A 20,345-nucleotide genomic window follows, 5' to 3' on the forward strand; every position below is an offset into this window, starting at 1 on the left:
CCTGCCCGCCACGGCGCGGGCCCCGCGGGGCGACGGCGGGCGCGGGGCGGGGAGCGGCGCGGCGGTGCTGAAGGACAGCTCCGCTCCCCTGGGCTCCGCTCCCCTGGGCTCCGCTCCCCTGGGCTCCGCTCCCCTCGGCTCCTCTCCCGTCAGCTCTGCTCCCCCTGGCTCCGCTGCCTTTGGCTCCGCTGCCTTTGGCTCCGCTGCCCCGGCTCCGCTGCCCCGGCCCCGCTCCGCGCTCCGGGCGCGCCCCTCGCCGGGTGGCCGCGGGGCCGCCGCTCGCCGCGCCTGGATGCGCCCCCCGCCACCGCGCCCGCGGCTCCCATGGCGGTGGCACGGAAAATCAAAACTTTGTTGACGGTGAACATCTTGGTCTTCGTGGGCATCATCCTCTTCTCCGTCTACTGCAGGATCCAGGACCGCTCCCAGGAGCTGGTGCAGATCGTCCGGAGCGCGGACCGCCGGGCCAGGAGCCGCGGCGCCAAGGTGGGCAGCCTGGCCGACAGGGAGTCCATCCTGCAGCGCCTGGACCACCTGGAGGAAGTGGTCTACAACCAGCTCAATGGTACGAGGGGCGGGGAGGGGACGTCCTGTGCCCCCGGCAGGGTGCTGCAGGGTGGACAAGAGCCCCCAAAGTGTTCCCCCGCTGGGGAGGGGAGCCCGGGCACCGCTCTCACTGACCCCAGCGCTGAAGTGCTGAAAACCCAGGGGAAGAGAGGGTGCAGGGTTTTGCTGGAGGGGTTCGTTGAACCTCCCATCACCAGCACCCTGCCTCTCTGCCAACTCTTGGTCCGAAGTCAGGACTTCCTCGATAGATACAAAGTTAAGGAGGCTGACGTTTAGGGGTTTCAGGATCAGAGGAAGTCCCTACGAACTGTTACTAGGTTTTACAGTTTGCCTGGATATATTAACTCTGCATAGGAAGTTGTTTGTATAGCAAATACACTGTTAGGTTATAGCTGGAAGTCATATACTTGGTTTCAGAACTCCTTTAAAAACATTCTGCTGAGTTCTTACATTGTGCACTATTAATGGTCTGTTCAAACAGAGCACCCATATGCTTCCTTAATGATTTTGCCACTTAAATTTGTTATTGTCATTGATGAGGAGGGGAAGCATCCACTAATTCGTTTTATGACTTACCATTCTCATTCACCAGCCTTGAAAAATATTGCTAGGTAAGCAAAGAACCTTTCCATGGTAGTTAAAACAGGCTAAGCCATCAAAGTTGTTATAGGACAGATAACATTTCATATAGAAACTAATTCTTCAAAACAAGTGCATTTGTATTTGCATAGATTTTTGAAGTTCTAAGTGTGAGACATCAAAGAAATAAGTATGTGGTTAAATACAGCAGTGTTTTGGACAAGAAGAGGCTGAAGGAGTGAACTTCTGCATGAAATTAGAATATAAATGTAACATTTAGTGTTTCTCACCAAATAAAATTTCCAGTGTAAATATGTTTAAGTAGAGCAAATGTGCTTCTGGGCTGCTTGTGGAAATCCTAACTCATAACATTGATTTAAGAAAGGCTACTGTAGTCTCAAAATGCAGACGAATAGGAGGGTTAGCATAAAGTATGTTTCCTATTACTACTTTGTGAATGAATATATAAATCCAAGTAAGTTGGGCTGTTATGGTAATACACAGCTTGTGCCAGCAAGTGTTAGAGAACAGGCATCCCCTTACGTTCTCCTCTGGATAAACAGGACAGACAGAGGGGGAACGTGGAGTGTGGAGTGTGTCCCAAAGCCACACATTCAGGAATGAGAGAGAAAGTGTCAACAGCTGTGCTTTCTAACCATATTTTGGAACAGTTTTGAAGAATGTAGGATTTAAGAGGAAAAACCTTCTCGTGAATTCCACAAAGCCACAAAGTTCCCAAACTAAATCAGATTGCTCCGCAAGATACATCCATTGCAGCTCAGTGAATGGGGGGGTTTTTTGGCCCAAAATGGATTTGTTCTTGATGTTGTTCATAGGGGGGACTTTGGGTGGGATTTTCCTGTGCTGTGTTCATCTCAGCATAGCACCCCCTGGAGAATCAGCAGGAGTCCTTAACGTGCTAGGAAGGCACCATTGCACGCAATGACTGGAAGTTCTCTGTAAAGTATGCCTCTACTTTGGGAACTATTTTCTTCCTCTTCTTTAATTTCATTTATTGGATATGGAACTTCATAGTGAAATTACTTGAAATTAGTGCTATGTTGTTTCTTCAGGTCCTATCAAACACTGCAGGCAGTTTTCTTTTCCTGAAAGTTCTTGCACAGGAAAATACAGAAAGTTTTTCAAGCAGACCTGTTCAAATTTCCTATTTATTTCCCTTTAATTTCTCTCTGATGTGTTTGGTGGGGGTTTTTTCATTACACAGTGGTACATTATCACAGATTAATTATTTCATCATCATTCTGAAAAAAACTTTTTTTCTTCCCACCCTGTTTCAACAAAAGCAAAAAGTCCTAAGAAATTAGGAGGTGCTCCACTGAAATGATCAGAGTTGCATTGCTGTAAGTAAATTGGTATCAAGCATCTCTGTTTGGGTTTAGCTCCCTGGTATTCTGTTTTTAATAGCATGACTCATTATTTATGCCATTAATGAGCATAATGCTGCTCTGGCAGCGCTGGGATTTGGGGGAGCCTGTCTGACAGGGCTGTGCTGTGTCACACAGCAAGGCTGGTGTTACACAAACACTCCATGTGCTCTGGAGCTCTGCAGCATCACCTGAATGTTGAGTAAGGTTCTCAGACCCTGTCCTGTACATGCTGCCTGATCACAAGGCTAGAGAGCCGACTGAGGCTGTCTTAGATGTTACTTTCTCATAAGGTGGGTCAAAGTCACTTCTATATGGAGAGACAGACACAGGTAGGCAGATTTTAGTCAGGAGGAATACGAGTTCCTTGCATACCCAGAACCCCTCAAAGCACCAGGAGGCTGAGTCCAGCTCAATGTTATCATTGCAGCAGGTCAGCCCAGCCCAGTATTTCAGTTTTCTGCTCTTGGTTGTTTCTCTTTGAGATTAGCAAATTTAGAGCTACTTATTAAGTATATTTCTGGTAATAACATCTCAGTGTTCTTTTATTTCATTTTTCTCTTCTGTTCAGATGAGACCTGAACTCCTAAGACTTACTTGGATGTTCTAGGGACTCTGTTGATGATCCAGTGCAATAAAAAGTCACTCTGTGAGAGACCAGCCCTGCAGCTGCACAGAATTTTGTTTCTGTCACACATATTTGTTTACATACAATCAAGGAAATGTTATTGAGAAGTGTGTACCTTCTGCAAGGAAAATAAACATAGGCAGTAACATTACAAATGTATAAAGAGGCAATCCAAAACTGATCACTTGAGAACTCGTTAACTTTTCAGTCTGAATAAAATCTGTGAGTGCAGTGCCTGTGGAGGTGAGTGCAGGACACAGAGGACCATGCATGAAAGTCAGGAGAAAGCTGCTCCTTGTGATTATCTTTGGCAGATCAAGAGTTTTTAGAATGGGATGAATGAGAATTGCCATGATTCCCTGCAGAGTCGTGCAGACATACGCCCAAACAATAGTTTTCATTTGGCTCGTGCTCTGGTTTTTTATCAACTTGGGAGAAATAGTGTCTCTGAAAGCTTTCTTTTCACTCAGCTGCTGCTGGGTTTGGTGGAAGCAAATGAGCGGAGCATGTAAAGGGAAAGGAAAGCAATGAAACGTGTCTGTGGAATTTTCTTGGTCAGACTTTGTATTACTTCCTGATGCTTGACCTTGGGTACAATGTTTCTTTTGAAAAATTGAGTTATTATGGATGTAGTTGAGCAATCTATATATCTTCTTTTTTTTTTTTTTTTTTTTTGCTGTGGTATTGCTATTGATGGGTATATTTTATTGTCATTCAACACAGAACTAATGCCAGCTAGACTTGGTAGCAATTCATTAAATGGCATAATGATAACACCTTGGCATTTTTTCCTTTGCCTTTACTTTTTTTGTAAAGGGGAAAAATTAAAAAAAGGATTTAATTGACTGAGTTTTTCCCCCAATCAGTTTTGCATCTAAGTCTGTTGCTAATGATTTGCCACAGAGGATAAAGAATTTTTGATGCCCCAAGTAGAGCATAACCTTTCATGCCAAAAGCAGTTGAAGGTCAGACTACAATTTCAGTCTAATTGCCTTTTTCCCTTTTCACTGTCTCTTTCCAGTAATACACAACAATCAATACAGCATGTAATTAGATTTCATTCAATCTGCAAAGATTAAGAGAGCTTTCATCTTCTCATTATGTATTCTCACATCATGTCTTCCTACCCATGTCTTCTACACTAGACTCCTTTGACCTGATCTGTTTTAGATGTGGAGGGATAAGTTGGGAGTATTCCCTTGAATTTGACAGGTTATCATTCGTTACACATCATAATTTGATTTTGCTCTCTTTGGGAAGATTAAATGCAATAGTAATTTCCAGTGTGATAAATGGGGTTTACATTACATATGCATTTCATGGAGAAGGCTGGGGGAAAAAGTGGACAATTCACATAATTGCAGCACAGAGGCTTAAAAGGATGGAAATAGCTGGTCCTGGATGCAGAGTACTGATTCCTGCTGACTGGGACTCCTGATTTTTAGAGTGCACTGGAAGCCAAGTGATTGCATTTAGAATTCTTCCTGGCAATCTGCATAGGTAGAAGTTACAGTAGTATTTTTTAAAGGACGGTTTATTCTTCGTAAGCTTGGGACTGGTCGAAAATGGGTTCACATTTCCATATTTGAAAGTAAGGGTTGGGAACAGGCTGCAAGTGAGTCATGTGAATGTCCACATCAGCTTTGACAAAAAGCAGTTTTACAGCTGGCAGCTCTCAGCTGAAGAGCAGTTCCTTGGCAGAGGAGAGAGGTAAAGCCACACATGCATGGGTCACATTTAGTGCGACAGCAGTTTTGTACCAATGAAACTGCACCTTCTCATACCCACACATTTTCTAACTATTTCTATTTTAGGTGGTTATGGTCTGCTGCTAACATAAATAACTCCAGAAGTATCTGCTCACTTGTGGGCTCTGCTCTTAGCCCTGTGCTTTCCTTATCTCAGTGAGGGTCTTATCTTCACGTGGTCTCATTATCAGGATATTTTTAAAGAAATGCAAGGTTGGGCCTCATGAAGGCAGGAGTGAAAAAAATATTAACTTCTTTTTTTTTTTCTTTTTTTAAGTTAGGCTGCCATTTCTTGGTTTACCACACAGTATTTTCTATTGTGCTGGGTCACTTTCTCAACTTTGGGTAAGTCACCCTTGCTACAGGCCTGACCTTTTGTAGTGCAAAGTGATGGTCAAGTCGAAAAGACTGATTTCCCCATCACACCTGCTTTAGTTGTGTTAGTCTTGATTTATATAGCTGAGGGGATTCACAGTCAGTGCTTTCAGGAAGGTGAAGATTTCATTCCCTAAAATAACAGAAGGAAAATGTAATGAGCCAATATTTAGATAGTGTCTATATAAATATAAGGTAATATAAGGTAATATTCAAAATAATATTACTCTATTTAGGCACTTTAGGAAGAAAAGTTCTAGAAGTTTAGTTAAAAAAGAGTGCAGCTCCCTTTTGTAAAACAGGCAAAATTGCACTCAGCTCTGAAAAATATTGACAAATACAAAAAAAAGGTCTCAATTCTAGCAGGACATCAGTGATTTTAATGCCTTTCCCTGTACTCTGTGTTTCATATAGTGGTAACTATTTTTTATGTAATGTTTCTGCTTTTTGCCTTTGTAGCTGGGAAGAAAGCTTATTTTGACAGGAAAAAAAAAAATCATGTGGTAATTTTATCATTGACTCATTTGTGTGGAACTTGAATCATTTGTACCATATCAGATTAAAAGCAAAGTTTACAGAGGCAGAAAGGAAACCTTTGACTGATGTTGTTTTTGTTGCCTTTTCAGCTGTATTCCAGTTCAGTATCTTTCCATTTCTTTGTACATGTAGCTGGAATTGGAAGAGCAAATACGGGTCTCTCATCTTCCCAGAGAAGAGCTGCAATGTGGTGGTTGCACACCTACAGCCACTGCACAGGTTTAGAGGATTAGAAAACCTGGCTTTAACTTAATACCCTTGATAGAGAGAGGTGGAGTTGGTTTTTTGAGTTTAGAGGGTTTTATTGTTTGTTTGTTTGTTTGATGTTTTAGTAAATAAAGGCAGGTAGCAGTTAAACCAAGAGCACTGTTTAAGAATGAGGTTCCAGACACTGAATGTGTGGCACTTCTCCAAGGAAATACTAAGATTTATGAAAGGAAGGAAAATAAATGAGTCATGTTTAATAAATTGGCTTTTTTTTAATGCCCTTCTCTAACTTTACTAACGGGCACTCAGTTTCTCTCAGTATACTTGGCATACTTTTTTATTATGGTTGTTGTTGTTTGTGGGGTTTCTCTTGGTAGTCATTACCATCATTTAGTTTAAACCAACACACTGAAGGAGAGAAAAAAAGAAAAAAGAAGAAAATAAAAAGAGCCTGTGATGTTCTGGATAACAGGAAGGAAGAGAGCCAGTAACAGCAGAGCAGCTTCCAACCTTGTTGTAGTCCTATTGATCAAAACTGTCCTCTGAAATAAGACACCTCCAGTTCCTGAGAGCGAAAGCCAGAGAGATCCTGCCAGTGACCCAAAGTCATCTTCTCATGAGAGCACAAAGCTAAAGCAGCCACGTACTAATTGGATGTGTCTGCTTTTCCTAAAACTCATAGCTGTGGTGCCATGGAAGTGGCTGTGAATATCTGAAAGCCTCATACGTGGAGGCAAAACCCGTTTCTAGGACAGTAGGGCAGATGCAAACAGATTAAAAACTGTCTGTCTGCCCTAGAGTTTTATCCTTTCAGGTGTTCTGGAATATCTAGGTTCCCCAGACAGTTATGAAGTCAAGATGCACCACAACTGGCACTTGCTGGTTACTCAGAAAGTCCTGTAGGAGATAAAAAGAGTGTAAGGCCATCTCCTGAGCCAAGATTTCTTGACTTACGCAACAGACGGCAGCAATCAGGAAGCAGCAAGATGCAGCTTGGTCTAGGGCCCTCTGTTTAGCTGGGGTTACTCTGAGTTTAAACACACGTGGTGCTGCTGGGGATGAAGGTGACAACCCTGGTTCCATCAGTTATTTCTCAGTTGGATCTGTTGGGCTTTCAAATTCTTGTTTCTTGAAGTGATGTCACACCCGTGATCTGGTGTAGGTCCAAGTGAAGTAAGCTCTGTGTGTATGTGCACATCTGCAGATGTCCAAGGAAGGGACAAGGAAGGAGCTGAGTTCTGCTGTCTTATCCCTGTGATTTGATGCTCTCCTCCCACAGTGAGGGAAGGGGGCTTGTGCTTCTGCAGTTCTTTGCACTAAGTTTTTATTTCACCTGGTTTAACTAAGTTGGACTCGTTGCTGTGCATGGAAAGACAGTACAGCAGCACCTTTGGTGGGAAACCCAGCAGAACGGATGCTCCAGAGGAGCTCTCACACCAGTTTCCTACCCCTCTTACTGCACTTGTCAGGTCATTTCATTTCTGAACAATTCTGTGTTTGTGTTTCATTTACTTGGATGACTTGTTCTGAGGCATCTTCTCCCAAACCAAGGATGAGCCTGGGGCCATGAATTGGTTTGTATCCTTGTTGAGGCAGTCCTTAGTGAAACAGTGCAGTAGAAAAGGGCTGGTTTTGAGAATCTCAGACAAATGGCAAAAGGCTTAATTTTTTGGGTTTTTTTTTTTTTCCTTCAAGTTATGTCCTTGATTACTGGCTTTGAAGGAGAGTCCAAGGGCAGCAGCAGGGTAGAGAGCTGAGGAGACAATAGAGTGATTCTGCTTTGTCATCATGCGCAGTGTGGACGCAGAGTTCTCTTGGGGGCTGAAGAGTTGTTGAAGTAAATGAGCGAAACGTTTTTAGAGAAGGTGAGAATATAGATTTCTGAATATCTTAAGCCTTGCACCACCTCCTATGGAGCCATTCTATAGAAGCACTTTCACATGCCACCAGTCTGATTTATCCTTTTAATACATGAGCTGTAATTTGCATGTCATCCTGGGAGAATGGGCAGTGCTGAAGAAAACTAAACCAAGGAAAAGGTTTTTAGAAGACCTTCTCTTTAAGTAGCTTTCTGCTACTTTAAAGCAGTTCTGTCAGGCAGAGATATTTGATGCCAAAATACTACAGGAGAGCATTATCTGTTTCACAGCATAATGCTTGGAATTCCAGTGTTGGGAATCACATTTAAATAACCAGGATTTGGTGGATGAGGATACAAAGGAACATGCTTGGCCTCTGGGATTCTTTAGTGTGCATTTGCTTCAGTCCCAACCTCCTGGGCTGCGTGTTAGAACAGCAAGCCCAAGAGGCTGCTGCAACACCAGGATCTCCCTTGGGCTGAACGGCCCCTGTAAAATGGCACAGCACTGGCACAAGCCTTGCTCTCCCCCCACAGACTCCTGACACTCCTTCCCCTGTGCAAAGCCAAGACAGGTGTGTGGAAAGAAGCTGCTGGTGTAAAGGCCTGTGTTACCTGTGTGGGCTCTGCTGGGCTCTGCTGCCATAGGATTCATAGCACAGAGCTGGTCTCTCTGGGATTCCCAGTGTGTTACTGGGTTTTGTTGCTGAGGAGCTGTTGAAATTCATGTCCATGATTGAGTCAGCAGTTGTGTTGAGCTGGGAATGCAAGCCAGGTACAAAAGTGACACTGCTTTCTAAGCAAAGTGCAGGTGCTGCCAGCCCTGCTGTGCTGGAGCAGTGTGTGGGGTGACAGACTCTGCTGGCTGCACGGGATGACTGCCTCAAGTAGGTTTTTATGACTGCAGCAATGATTCAAATTCTCCTCAGCTCACCCGTGCACTTAGTCCTGCTGAAACCAGTTGTCTAAATTAATCTTTGCTATTGATCCAGAGGCATCAGCACAGTCAGTAGTTATCAGTACAGTAACTCCAGTAGTAAATTTGGCCAGCTGAAGGCATTTTTGCCACAGGATGAGCAGGAGATTTGGTAGTCATGATGATGTATATGTCGTACAAAGGATGAAGTCTTGCTGTGTCCCTGTACTACTTCAGCATGGTTGAGAACAGGGTCTTTCCTCCTTGAAGCTTTTGGACAGATTCCCCTTTCTAGTAGAGCTTTGGTGAACTTTGTGTTCCTGCCTCTGACTCCTAATCCTGGGGGCTCCAGTTTTTTCTGTGTTTGTGCTGTTTGGCTCCAGTTGGCATTTTGCAGAAAGGAGTTCTCAGACCAGGTCAGATTAGCACTTCATCGTGGCTCCCTTGCCAGAGGCACTGCAGGACCATTTGCAAAGAAAAAGGGGTTTTGTTGCATAGGAGCTCATTTTTCTTGGAAGATATCCATGAAGACAGCTGGAAAGCCCTTTCCTGCAATACTGGGAAAGTTTGCTGTTTCATTTTTTTTTCCTCTAGCATTTTTGGTAGGGTGGTGGGGTTAATTGGTTGTTTTTCATTTGGATTTTTTATGCTGGTTTTGTATTTTATTTGGCAATGGGGCCTTACTGCCCTTTTAGAAATTGAGTTTATTTTTTCTACAGCTTTCACATGCCTCTAGGATGAGCAGCTTTTGTAAATAAAAATGTATTTTTTGTTATATTAACTCATTTTCAAGCAAGCCTTGTGTTGTAGAAAAGATTGGTGGTATTCTTTCCTGTGCATGCTGAACTGAAGGCAGTGATAAGACTAAAAATATCCCCAATTGAAATAGCATTGTATAACCCATAGGTTAGTTTTCCTCAGGATGAAAATTTGCAGTTTCTCTATAGATTCCTTGTAAGACAGATTTCTGGTCATGCAGCCATGTGTAAAATGAGGCTACTGATAGCTGCAAAGTTCTGTATCTGCAGAACTCAGCCCCACTGGTGTCTGCCACGAGCAGAATTCAGCTGGTGGCCAATGCTGACACCCACTGCTCTGGTCTGAGCTGAGGGTGAGTGCTGGGTGTGTTACCAGCACTGCACTGCAGGTGCAGAGCAGGGACCAGGCACTGTTCTCACCTCTAATAGGAAAAACAGGCTCTCCAGCACAGAGCTGTTAATCCTAAAACCTGCTGATGGATTGCAGGTGGCTCCATGTACCAGGTGGGAGTGGAGTGTGAGGGGAGAGCATGTTGGAGTTATTAAACAGCCTAATGCCCAGCTGCTGAAAGAGTTGATGCTTTCAACTTCCACAAGCAATCAGTGGGTTTGGCTTGGAAAAATGGGTGGTTGGGTGGCTTAGGTGTGAGCCTGTGCTGGCCTTGGGTTTGGAAACCACTTTGTTTTTGGTAGTTCTGTTACATAATTTCTGTGTCACATGGAGAATCCCCAGGACCCAGGTCTGTGGATTTAGGCTGGTGACTCAAAAACCATCACAGGGATGTGGGCAGCCAAATTCTCCACTGGAGCCTGCTTTATGTATTTCTTCCAGGTGACCAGTTGTTTCTACCACTCTTTAATGAACTTTTGCATCTGCCAGAAGTTGCAACTTTCTCAGCAGTTGAAAAATGTCTTTTGCTTATTCACTGCTAGTATTGTAAGGAGCAGTGAAAATGTTTGCAGGTATTAATTATAAATGTCACATATTTCTTCAATTTAATATTTGGCAAACTCACTCAACACATCCTTCCTGGGGTGCTCCTTTAGGCACGGACATGGCCATGTCAGCACCTGCACTGAACACTTCACCCTCAGCTATTCCAGCTCTGAACACACAAACTCAATAATCTTTCATTTTAGACCTGTGCCAGCCTGAGCTTCCTCCTGAAATAGATCCATCTGGCTCAATGTGTTTCCATTCAACAGAAAATTAATTCTGGAAGGGAAGTGGCTTTTATAATGCTTGTATCCAGTGGGGTTATATGTAAAACCTTCTGCTTCCTGAAAGAGTCAGCTTGGTATGGGTCCCATATTCTCAGCTATGTTCCCATTCCAGGCCCACATCACTCAAAGCCAGGCTGCAGAGAGCCCTCTCAGATGAGGTCATGGAAGGAAGAATTTCTTCTGTGATTCATTCTGAACCTGATCTGCCTAATAACTGGATTATTTGTCTCCCTCTTTCTGTCACACATTAAAAAGTTCACAGAGTGAGAATATTCAGTCTTCTTTACACAATGGGAAGAGCGAACAAAAGATGTGCGCAAATGGAGGAGAAATATTTATGAGGGAACAAAGACATGGCCTCAACTTTGAAGCCAGGATGGAGCAGCCCAGCACGCCAAGGGACACGGGCTAAGTGATGCAGCCCTCGCAGAAGGAGCTGATCACTGCAGAAGGATTTTTGCATATGTTACAGGACTACTTGTTTAGGCATCTCTCAGCCTTTAATCATGCTGACAAGAAGCTGGAGCACAAACAGAGTCTTGGAGACACAGTGGAGCCTGTGGAAGAATGAGGCCAGGGTGAAATTTTTGTTACTGCAGTTGCTTATAGTTGATGGAAGTGCTCATGGGATGAGTGAACTGAGGTCAGGGTCTGTGCCCAACTCATGGCAGAACTGCTCTAGCCTTAATAAGGAGAGGTGGAGCTCCCCTTGGCAGCACCATGCAGGACAGGTCACTTTGGGAAAGCCCATAGCACAGTTTGACAATGCATCCTAACATGGAGTGTTGATACCTATTGTGGACCAGTTTCGAGGGAGAGAAGCTCTTGCATGGCTTCCTGATGGCACTGAGCAGCAAAGTCAGAACCAGGCCCAAAGGACAGGACAGCTCATGCAGGATCAGCACCAATTAGACATGACTAGGCAGTGCTCTGTGTGAGGGCAGGCTGACACATTGTACTGTCATAAAGCAAAATTATATTTCTGGATGGAAATTCATTGTAGAAACAGAAATCAGCCTATAGGCTTCTGGATTTGTCCCTGAGCTGGAAGAAGATGCCTCTAATCTGTTTGATGGGTGATATTGCATGCCTGTGGGCTCTCAGCGCCTCAGCATATGGTTGTGAAACTAGAGGTTGATTATTTTCAGAAGTATTTAAACAGATACTGAACTGAAAAATTTCCTGTTAAAAAGAGAAAGAGAGGTTCTGTTTGCTCCTCTGCTCATGAGGCTTTGTGGGTTTGGGATCATATTTTACTTTATATTCCTTTCAAAGGTAGGGAGGGAAAAGCACTCCTACTATAAGCAATCAGAAGGATTAATTTCTTAATAAATTCCAGGGGAAACAGGCAGAGCTGCATGGAGTGGGGTGCCCTGCTGTCATGGTCCTCACCTCTGTGTTCTCCCTTTCCAAGGGTAGAAGTGCTAATCTAGTGTTGCAGTGGGGATCCTGCAACACGCATATATCAAACCAGGAGTCCCGTGGAAAGGAAATATATATGATCTAGTAAGTCAGGCGTTTCCATGTAAATTTTCTTTAACATGAGAAAGTAGTTTTAAATGGGATCCCACACATACCTCATTATTTCAGTAGGAATCCCCTAATCTGTGACCAAAAAACATACTCTTTTATCACTTACCCTGGCTCTCATCACTGCCACTAACACCTGACTAGAAGCAGAGTGTGTGAGCTCACAGAAACTGGAACTGGGGGCAGAAGGAGCAGCTCCGGTGCTGGGGTCAAGAAAATATTTTGAGCTGCTGAATTTCCAGGGGGGCCATCCTGTGCTCTTCACCCTTGGTGACAGCCTATCTCTCCTCCCCTGCTCCCCTCCCCTTATCTGTGTCCTCAGGTTAACTTTGTGATCTTGTTAATCAATGGTCTGTATGACTGCCAGACTGCCAACAGACCTAGACACCTAGTAATTAACACATTGAATCCTAAAAATATGTGTTTAGCTCCTTGAGCAGCTAAACCAAGAAAACTGACTTTCTTGTGGCTTGGCATCCCACAAGTGAATTCTTGGGTGGTCTCTAACAGCTCCAAGAGGTCTCTTGTGTTTGATCTTTCACCAAACCTCTTCTCCCAGGAGGAGCATTTTAGTGGCACTTTCTTCCCAGGTGTTGGCTTCTGTGACACTCAAGGAAATGTAATTTTTGGAGACCTCTGACTGTCTGCCAAGCTTTGGCTGAAGTTAGAAGCAGCCCTCGAAATCTAATGATCAGAGTGAGGGCAGAGTATAGAGAGGGAAGCAGACTGATAGACAAATGGAGACAGCATGATCCCACAAAATGTTTTTTCTTAGCAAACCAGGCTAAAAATCATATTGGTGACAAATGGGGTTTTTACTTATTTAAACACAATCAAGAAAACTAAATTTTGAGCTTTTAAAGGAACCAGACTCAGATATCCACCTTGAACTCCTTTGTTTGCTCTGTTAATTTGCAATATGTTAGCACAAGCATTTTTTTCTCTACTTTCCTGCTTATTTCAGTTAATAACTACAGCAGCATGACATTTCCCTGACACTACACCAGTACTGCAGGAGAGCCTGCTTTATTTTCAGCCTGCTGAAATGGCAGACTCGGGTCCCACTAACCTGTCTCAGTGCCTTTCAGCAGGGAGTGAATAATTGAATTAGGAGCCGAGCAGTGATGCCGCGCGCTCTGTGCTCGGCAGCGTGACGCATGTCCTGCTGCTCATCTCATCACATCTCCCTCATGGCCCAGGGGGCTCAGCCCTGCCTTTCTCTGGCACCACTTGGTGCTGGGGAGCTCTTTCTGCTAAGGAGAAATGTGGGTGTGACCTGAAGTTTAAGCGTGACCAGCGAGTGCGTCTGCTTTGTGTCCTTGAGGAGGGATGAGCCCAAGCTGTAAACTCCGAACTTGGGTTTCTGAAATTCAAATTTTGATTCATTCCAGTCTCTCCACTGAAGGATGATCTTCTCCTGTATAAAGGCACCTTCTATCACTGTCCTCGTTTCTCTCTTTACTGTGTAATTGAACACCTCATAATGTAGTCGTAAGTACAAGCCGGAGACACATCAGGGGACAGGGACATTCATTCTTTCATGGAATTTTGGCATAAGGGAAAGGAAAGCTCAAAGAAAAATTGAGTCTCTGAAAACTTGAGTTTCTCTTTACATTGCCTTGGTGGAAACCAGATAAGCACTATTGCAGTCAGTGGCATTAGGAAAGTAAATTGAAGAAGGTAGATCCACAACTTCAAAAACGTGGCCATTGTCTTTACGTATGATCTGAATTCTGTGTATGTGTGGTAATTTAAACATGCTCTGTAGGTGGATCAAAGCAGCACATTGTTACCAAATGCATCCTTTTCCAAGACAAGCCCAGTGGTCCTGCTGTGGGTTTGTCAGGGCCCAAACCAGCCCTAGGTCACAGTCAATTCGTACAAATACCCACACGCAATGAAGCCAATCTTGTTAATAATGAATCAGTTATTATAGCAGGGCTGGTTTTTAAAGTGCCTGTAGTACTGGATTGTAGCTTTCCTGCTCCTGGGAAGTCTGAGTCAATTTATCTTTATATCAACAATAAACCAGAAAGGGCAGAAATCAAAGTAAGCAATGTTTTTATTACCACTTTTAAATAAAACATTGTGCCAATATTTTTTCCCTAATATTACATCTTTATTTTCTCAAATTTATCGGCAATTGCTATTTATCTTCACTTCTCCTTTCTTTTGCAAAGCTATCTCATCCTTTGATTTGCTTCCCCCAGAGAATGCAGTACCTAATTCTTGTTATTTGTCCTTGATAAATCCCTGATTAATTGTATGTTATAAGCTATCCATGCAACATCATGTCTTTCATTTCTAAATAGGCTTTCTTTTATGAATATCAAGAGCTAAAGCTTTCCTTTCTACAGCCAAAACCAAATCCAGACTCAACATTTCCTTGAACAATAGCAAGGCACTTCAGAACCAAGTAAGATTCTCAGCACTGTAGACTCCTTCTATTCCTCCTCTGTGAGCAAGAGAGACTCAGACCTTTATTTGGACACATCCTCTAGTAGATAGATCTGCTATAAATGTGGCTGTCACTTCATCTCATCAATCAGGAGGACTCTGCATAATAACTTTCTTCATGCATTTTAGCTTCAAACTTGCCATAATTTGTTAATTTCTAAGCATTTTGGTTTAGATGCTGGATTCAGGACTGTATTTTTGCCATTTAAAATGTGTCCTTTGTTTGGTTTTGAGCTGACTTGTCCTGCTGGCAGAAAATTAAATCATACACACATTAAGAGGTTGATGGAAGGAGGCACTGCAGCCTGGCACTGACAAGCAAGACACAGCTGTGGTGTATGTTGACATGAGATATGAAGATAAAGTGAAGGGAGGAAAGAGGAGGAAAAGCAGAGATGAGAGTTCTGTCCCAACCAAATTCCCAAGCTAAGCTCCCTGAGAGGTGTCAAAGATGTGCCTGAAAAGGAAGAATGCAAAGACAGGTCAAGAAAAATACACATATCTACAGATCTAAAATAGACAGTCTGTCAGGAAAGAAAGTGTGTTTTGAAATTGATGTGCAACGATGCAAAAAAGAAAATGTATGTCACCTTTACAGAGTTTTTAAGGCAATGCCACACTGAAAGGAAAAGGGAGGACTCAGGGCTCTCTCTGGCACTTGTGAAAACCAATATCCAAATTAACTGTTTTTCAAGAGATTGGGTGGAAATATTTGAAATCTCACATCCTCAATAGCAGCTGATCTCTTCTCCCATCTATTCCCGAGGAGAAATGTCCGATGATAAGGTGGAGAGGCAGCAGAGGGAGAACCAGCCCTGCTCTGACAAAGTCGGGGATTTTCTCAGATAATTTCACTTTCTCATGGCCAGTAGGGGAGCAGGCAGTGACTCTTGGAGCACGGAAGGGAGAACAGTGGATGTAGCCAGCAAGTCTGTAGTGGTTAACACTGGCTCTTTATTGTGGTTGCATTGCCAGGGGTGAACTCAGTGACTAATTTCACAACAGTGGAAAATCGAGATCTGCTTTCAAGCACGATGTGACTCTGAGCTCCAGCAGCTCCCACGTCTGGGTTTAATGCTGCCATCCTCTGCTGTGCAAAATGAGCTGAACAACCGGGAGCTTTTCAGCTGTACGAATGGCAAAGTGTTCTATATGACTTTGTTGTTGGGAAAGCTTTCTGTGTGATTATGTTAGTTTAATTTAATAGCAGGCTGTTTAGGTAAATGAGCAGGGAGGCATATGAGTGTCTGCTAATAATGTGGAGCGTGACTGCAAAATGATGCTGCAGGAGATGGGCTTGTCTGGCCCTTGTCGGGGCTCTCCAAACACCCTTGAGCAGGAGAGGAGTCTTCCTTAACCTTGGACAAAACCCCTCTGAGACAGAGACCCAAGGGTGAATCCTGGGCTGAAAGGCAGTAATTTGGCAGGTTGGGCAATGTCAGATGTGGTAGAGCCTTTGATGAGTTTGGACTTTAACATCAGCACAATGGAGTCTGGAATAGTACAAACCTGCATAGGACCTGAAATTAGATAGATTTTTTTTATTATTATTCCTTGTGTTTAAAGATATTTTTTTTTTCCTTTTGGAACCTGGGCCTGTGGGATTGACTGTTGGAGTGGAGCCAGTCTGAGAATAGAGCAGTCAGGGACTTCTCATCCTGAATTGCATCAGAAGTCAAAGGGGTATTTTTAATGGTTAGAGGTGTGCAGTCAGCTCTGTAGGGTCAAGGAAATGCCATTGCATCGAACAGCAGCTTTCCAGCTGTGGGATCCATCCTGCCAGACCTTGGGTCACAACTCCCTTCCTGCAGTGCTCCACTGCTTTCCTTCCCTGCCTTTGATTAATACAAGCAAACTCCTTGCTTTTCAAAAGATACAAAAGATAGTTTCCTCATTTATGAAACAAAAGCCCTTTAACTTGGCTGGACCAGCTTGTTCCTGAATCTAATTAAACAGCTGCAAAGTTTTATCTCTTGCACTGTGGAGCTTTTCAAGGAGAAGTCCTTTCTCTTCCTCTAGAATGGCTCTGTTATTGTTTTAATGATCACTTTCCCAAGAGTTTTCACCTCTGTTTCCCTGGAAAAACTAAAGAAAATCTAATATATTGATGCAGATGATCCATTTCATGTGAGTTGGTGACGCTCTGGCCGTAACAGTACCAGAGAATTCATTGCTGCAGGAGCCCATTGAATCTAATGTCAGTGGCCGGGCTTTTAAAGGACACTGCGTAGTTTTATGCCCTGTTTCTACCTGTCTGAGTTAAGATAATGAGGGTAATCTAATATTATGCTTCAGGGCTTTAGTTACCTGCCCATGGGGTTCAGAAAGGAACTCTGCTTCCAGGGACTGTGCAGAGTTTAATTGGCCAAGTGCTTTATCATCTGTGTTTCATTTCCTCTGAAGCCTCAGGTACTGGCCACTGCCAGAGGACAGGTGCCAAACTGATGACACTCAGATTTTGTCTCCTTTTAATATCAGTGGGCTGCCAGGCAGATACACCAACATTTCAGCTCCTCCCCCTCAACTCCAGATTATGCCATCACCAGAGGAGTTTTCTGGCTTTCCTCCAAAGCCCTAAAGAGAAAAATCCATTTTATGTTTCACCAGCACAAACCACGAGTCATCTGAGATTTTAAAACTTCCAGAAGAATCGTGGCATCTGTTATTTATTTAAAGATAACAAAGTGATCTTTCTCTGTGAGTGATCTTTTTGATCACTGAAATGAAATTTTTTTTTAAAATCTGAGTTACACATATAATTTAAAATTATCCACATGGGATAGGGGCTTTTTATTTTGTCTCTCTAAATATATCACATAACTCTTCCTTGCTTGAGGAGGAAATCGATTTTTGCTTATATCAAACTTCTGGCAAAACTCTGGCACCTCTCTGTAAATTTGGGGTCAGTGTCCTACCTCACAAATGATGAGCTTTTATCTTCACCTCCAATGGACTGTACAGCTGCTATTTCTTGGTCCTTCCGATTGTCAATCTGTTTATCTCCTCCTGAATTATCTGTTGTAATTAGAATACATTTTCTCATCTCAAGGGGAAACCAGCTCCAAATGAGTGTTCTATAAAAGCAATTACTTTTGATATTAGATATCTGTACATAAAAACACAGTATTTCTTCCAATTAAAAAGCACTAATGAATTTTGTATCTAGAGAGGCAGTAGCCTACGCAATGCTGCAGTTTCTGTGAAGCCAAGGAACAAAAGATTAGGCCTGTAAGAGGGCACTGGTGTGTGTGCTGCACCACTGAACAGCAGATCCAGAGAGAACGTGGCTCTGCAAGGACATTGTGTTCCTTTCTGTCCCCAGCAGGCCTTTTGTCAACACTGCTGAACTAGATCCCTCTCCACATTGTGCCAAGATGACTAACACAGTTTGTCCTACTATGCCTGTCTCCTACACCTGGCCCTCAGTCTTTTTATTTCCTCAGCTATTCCTCTCCTCTTCTTCAAAGTGTGAAGTCATGTGGTAGGACTCTTCCATTTGGCATGGGGCAGCTTTACCAGAGGTCTCCATGGACTCCTTCCCTCTACAGACACAGAACTGCCACCTTTCGTCATCTCAAAATAACCTGATTGAGTAGGGAGCTTTTATCACAAGCTTTTCTACAAAAAGGATAATTTCAGAAACACCTTGACCACGTTATATTGTCTTCATGTCTTCTTTCTTCATTATCTTTCTTGCATCTGGTTCTTGTCTCCATTGATAGCGAGTTCTTTGGGGTAGGAACTGTCTTTTTGGGCTCATGTAGCATCTGCTGCAGTGGTATCCTGATTCTGGACTACATGCTAGGGAAACACTAAGGGAAAAATCTGTTCTGGCCAAATCCTGTCCTGGTAGGACTTACCATGTAGGATTTAAAGATTAAAGCATCAATATGGTGGGAGCAGAGTGTGTAGGATGGAATAAGGGTCAGCTTCCAGCCCAGATGCTGAGAACAGCCCTGGGCATCTTTATGGAATTTTCCATATAATGTATTTTGAGCACCTGACAGATGTTGTGTCTCAGAGTGCTCTCTGCAACCTGGAAAAGTCCCTGTTTTGAAGAAGAAACATATGGCAAAGCACACGAGGGGTTGGATATTGGTCCTCTTTCCAGGTAATTTGTCCTAATCTATGTAATTTCCAAGGCACCTGGTTCTGCACTCTCTGCTGAGTGGCTTCTGTGGGTGGGAAAGGAGCAGCCCCCTTACAGGCAGAGCTGCCAAATCCCTTCATCCCCTCACCACCATTCAGCAGTCTTCTCACAGATGGATGTCTTATAGGATTCCCTCTCATCTGGGCATCAGGACTGAGAAATATGGTCTCAGGCTTTCCATTGGGGTCTTGAGGTGAGGTTAAGCTACAAAACCACTGCACCTCCTGTTTTCAGAGCCAAAAAGTTGTATATTAACTGCTTCAGGTTTACAAGTTGCTGTACTGTTTTCCTTTTCAAGCCATCAGCTGCAGGATGCTGTTTGTCTTCTCCCTGATACATCTGCAGAGATGCTTGGGGCTGATACCAGGCAGCAGGGGACATAAACTTTTCAAGCAAGGATGCAGCAAACTTGACTACAACTATAAAAAAATAAGACTGTGTTTTGGGTTTCAGATAAATGGAAATGCTGGAATTACTTAAATTAGATGGGGTTTTGTTTGTTTCTCTCCAGTTTCCAGAAGTTGGAGCTTGTATCCCTGTGGGATGTGATTTGCTGAATGTTTCTGTATGTAAAATAAATCTCCTCCACATTCAGCATTCCTTCTAGTTTAGAAGGTGAGCACCTTTAGATATGGGCAAAATTCAGGTCAGTTCTCTGGGCAGCAAATCTTACATATTATGAAGGCTTGCTTCAGGGTCATGGTGGGAGAAGCTGATTTGGGATGTGGAAAGTTGGAATATGCAGAAATTAAGGGCCAGGATCTGTTTAACATTTAGATTGAATCATGAGCTAGACACTACCAAGTCCCTTTGCTGCATGCTGCTGTTTACAGAGTTGGCTAAAACAGTGCCAAATAGTGAAATAGTTCCAAATAAGAATTTTTTTCTGCATATTGTTGATCCTCATTCTAGAAACTGCAAAATGCTTTTACTTTCTCAGGTTTAATATTGGTGCACTGACCTGCCAATGGATTCACTGAATTTATGCCTATGGGGCTGTGCTGGGGTTGTGTGAGAGGCGAGGGGCTGTTTACACCAGCGAGCCTTTGTCTGGTGTGAGCATGTTCTTTTAGAAACTGTCAGCTAATAGTTATTTTCAGGGATCACTAAAATGAAATTATAAAACATCTGGTGAGCTGAGACCTTTAGCTTAGTGTTGAATGGCTCACTTGTAGCGCAGTTTTCTTCCTCCTCCTCCAACCAGCTGCTTTTCTTGTGCATCTGCTTCACTCTAACATGTAGCTCCTGAAGGAGGAAGACCAATGCTTCACTCCATGCCTACAGCTATGCCATTCACTGAGGCTGCAACAGAACAAGATTACAAAATTAGCACAATACAGTAATTCAAGGTGGAAGCATTAGGGCTGATTCAGTAATTGCAACTGCTCTAATTCCTGCCTCCAAACAGGTGGTTTCATATAAAAAT

General features: G+C 43.3%; 1 protein-coding gene across 1 annotated transcript in view; it reads left to right on the forward strand.

Annotated features, from left to right (window-relative positions):
• Positions 1-255: 255 nt before the first annotated feature.
• The window catches only part of GALNT9 (polypeptide N-acetylgalactosaminyltransferase 9), a 132,843-nt gene continuing 112,753 nt past the window's right edge, over positions 256-20,345 (forward strand). Inside the window, exon 1 of the mRNA XM_032128027.1 lies at positions 256-565. Coding sequence (XP_031983918.1) covers positions 325-565 — 241 coding nt within the window. The 5' untranslated portion in view covers positions 256-324. The remainder of the gene's footprint in view (positions 566-20,345) is intronic.

This window comes from Corvus moneduloides, chromosome 18, assembly GCF_009650955.1.
Source record: "Corvus moneduloides isolate bCorMon1 chromosome 18, bCorMon1.pri, whole genome shotgun sequence".
In the NCBI taxonomy this organism is placed as follows: Eukaryota; Metazoa; Chordata; class Aves; order Passeriformes; family Corvidae; genus Corvus; species Corvus moneduloides.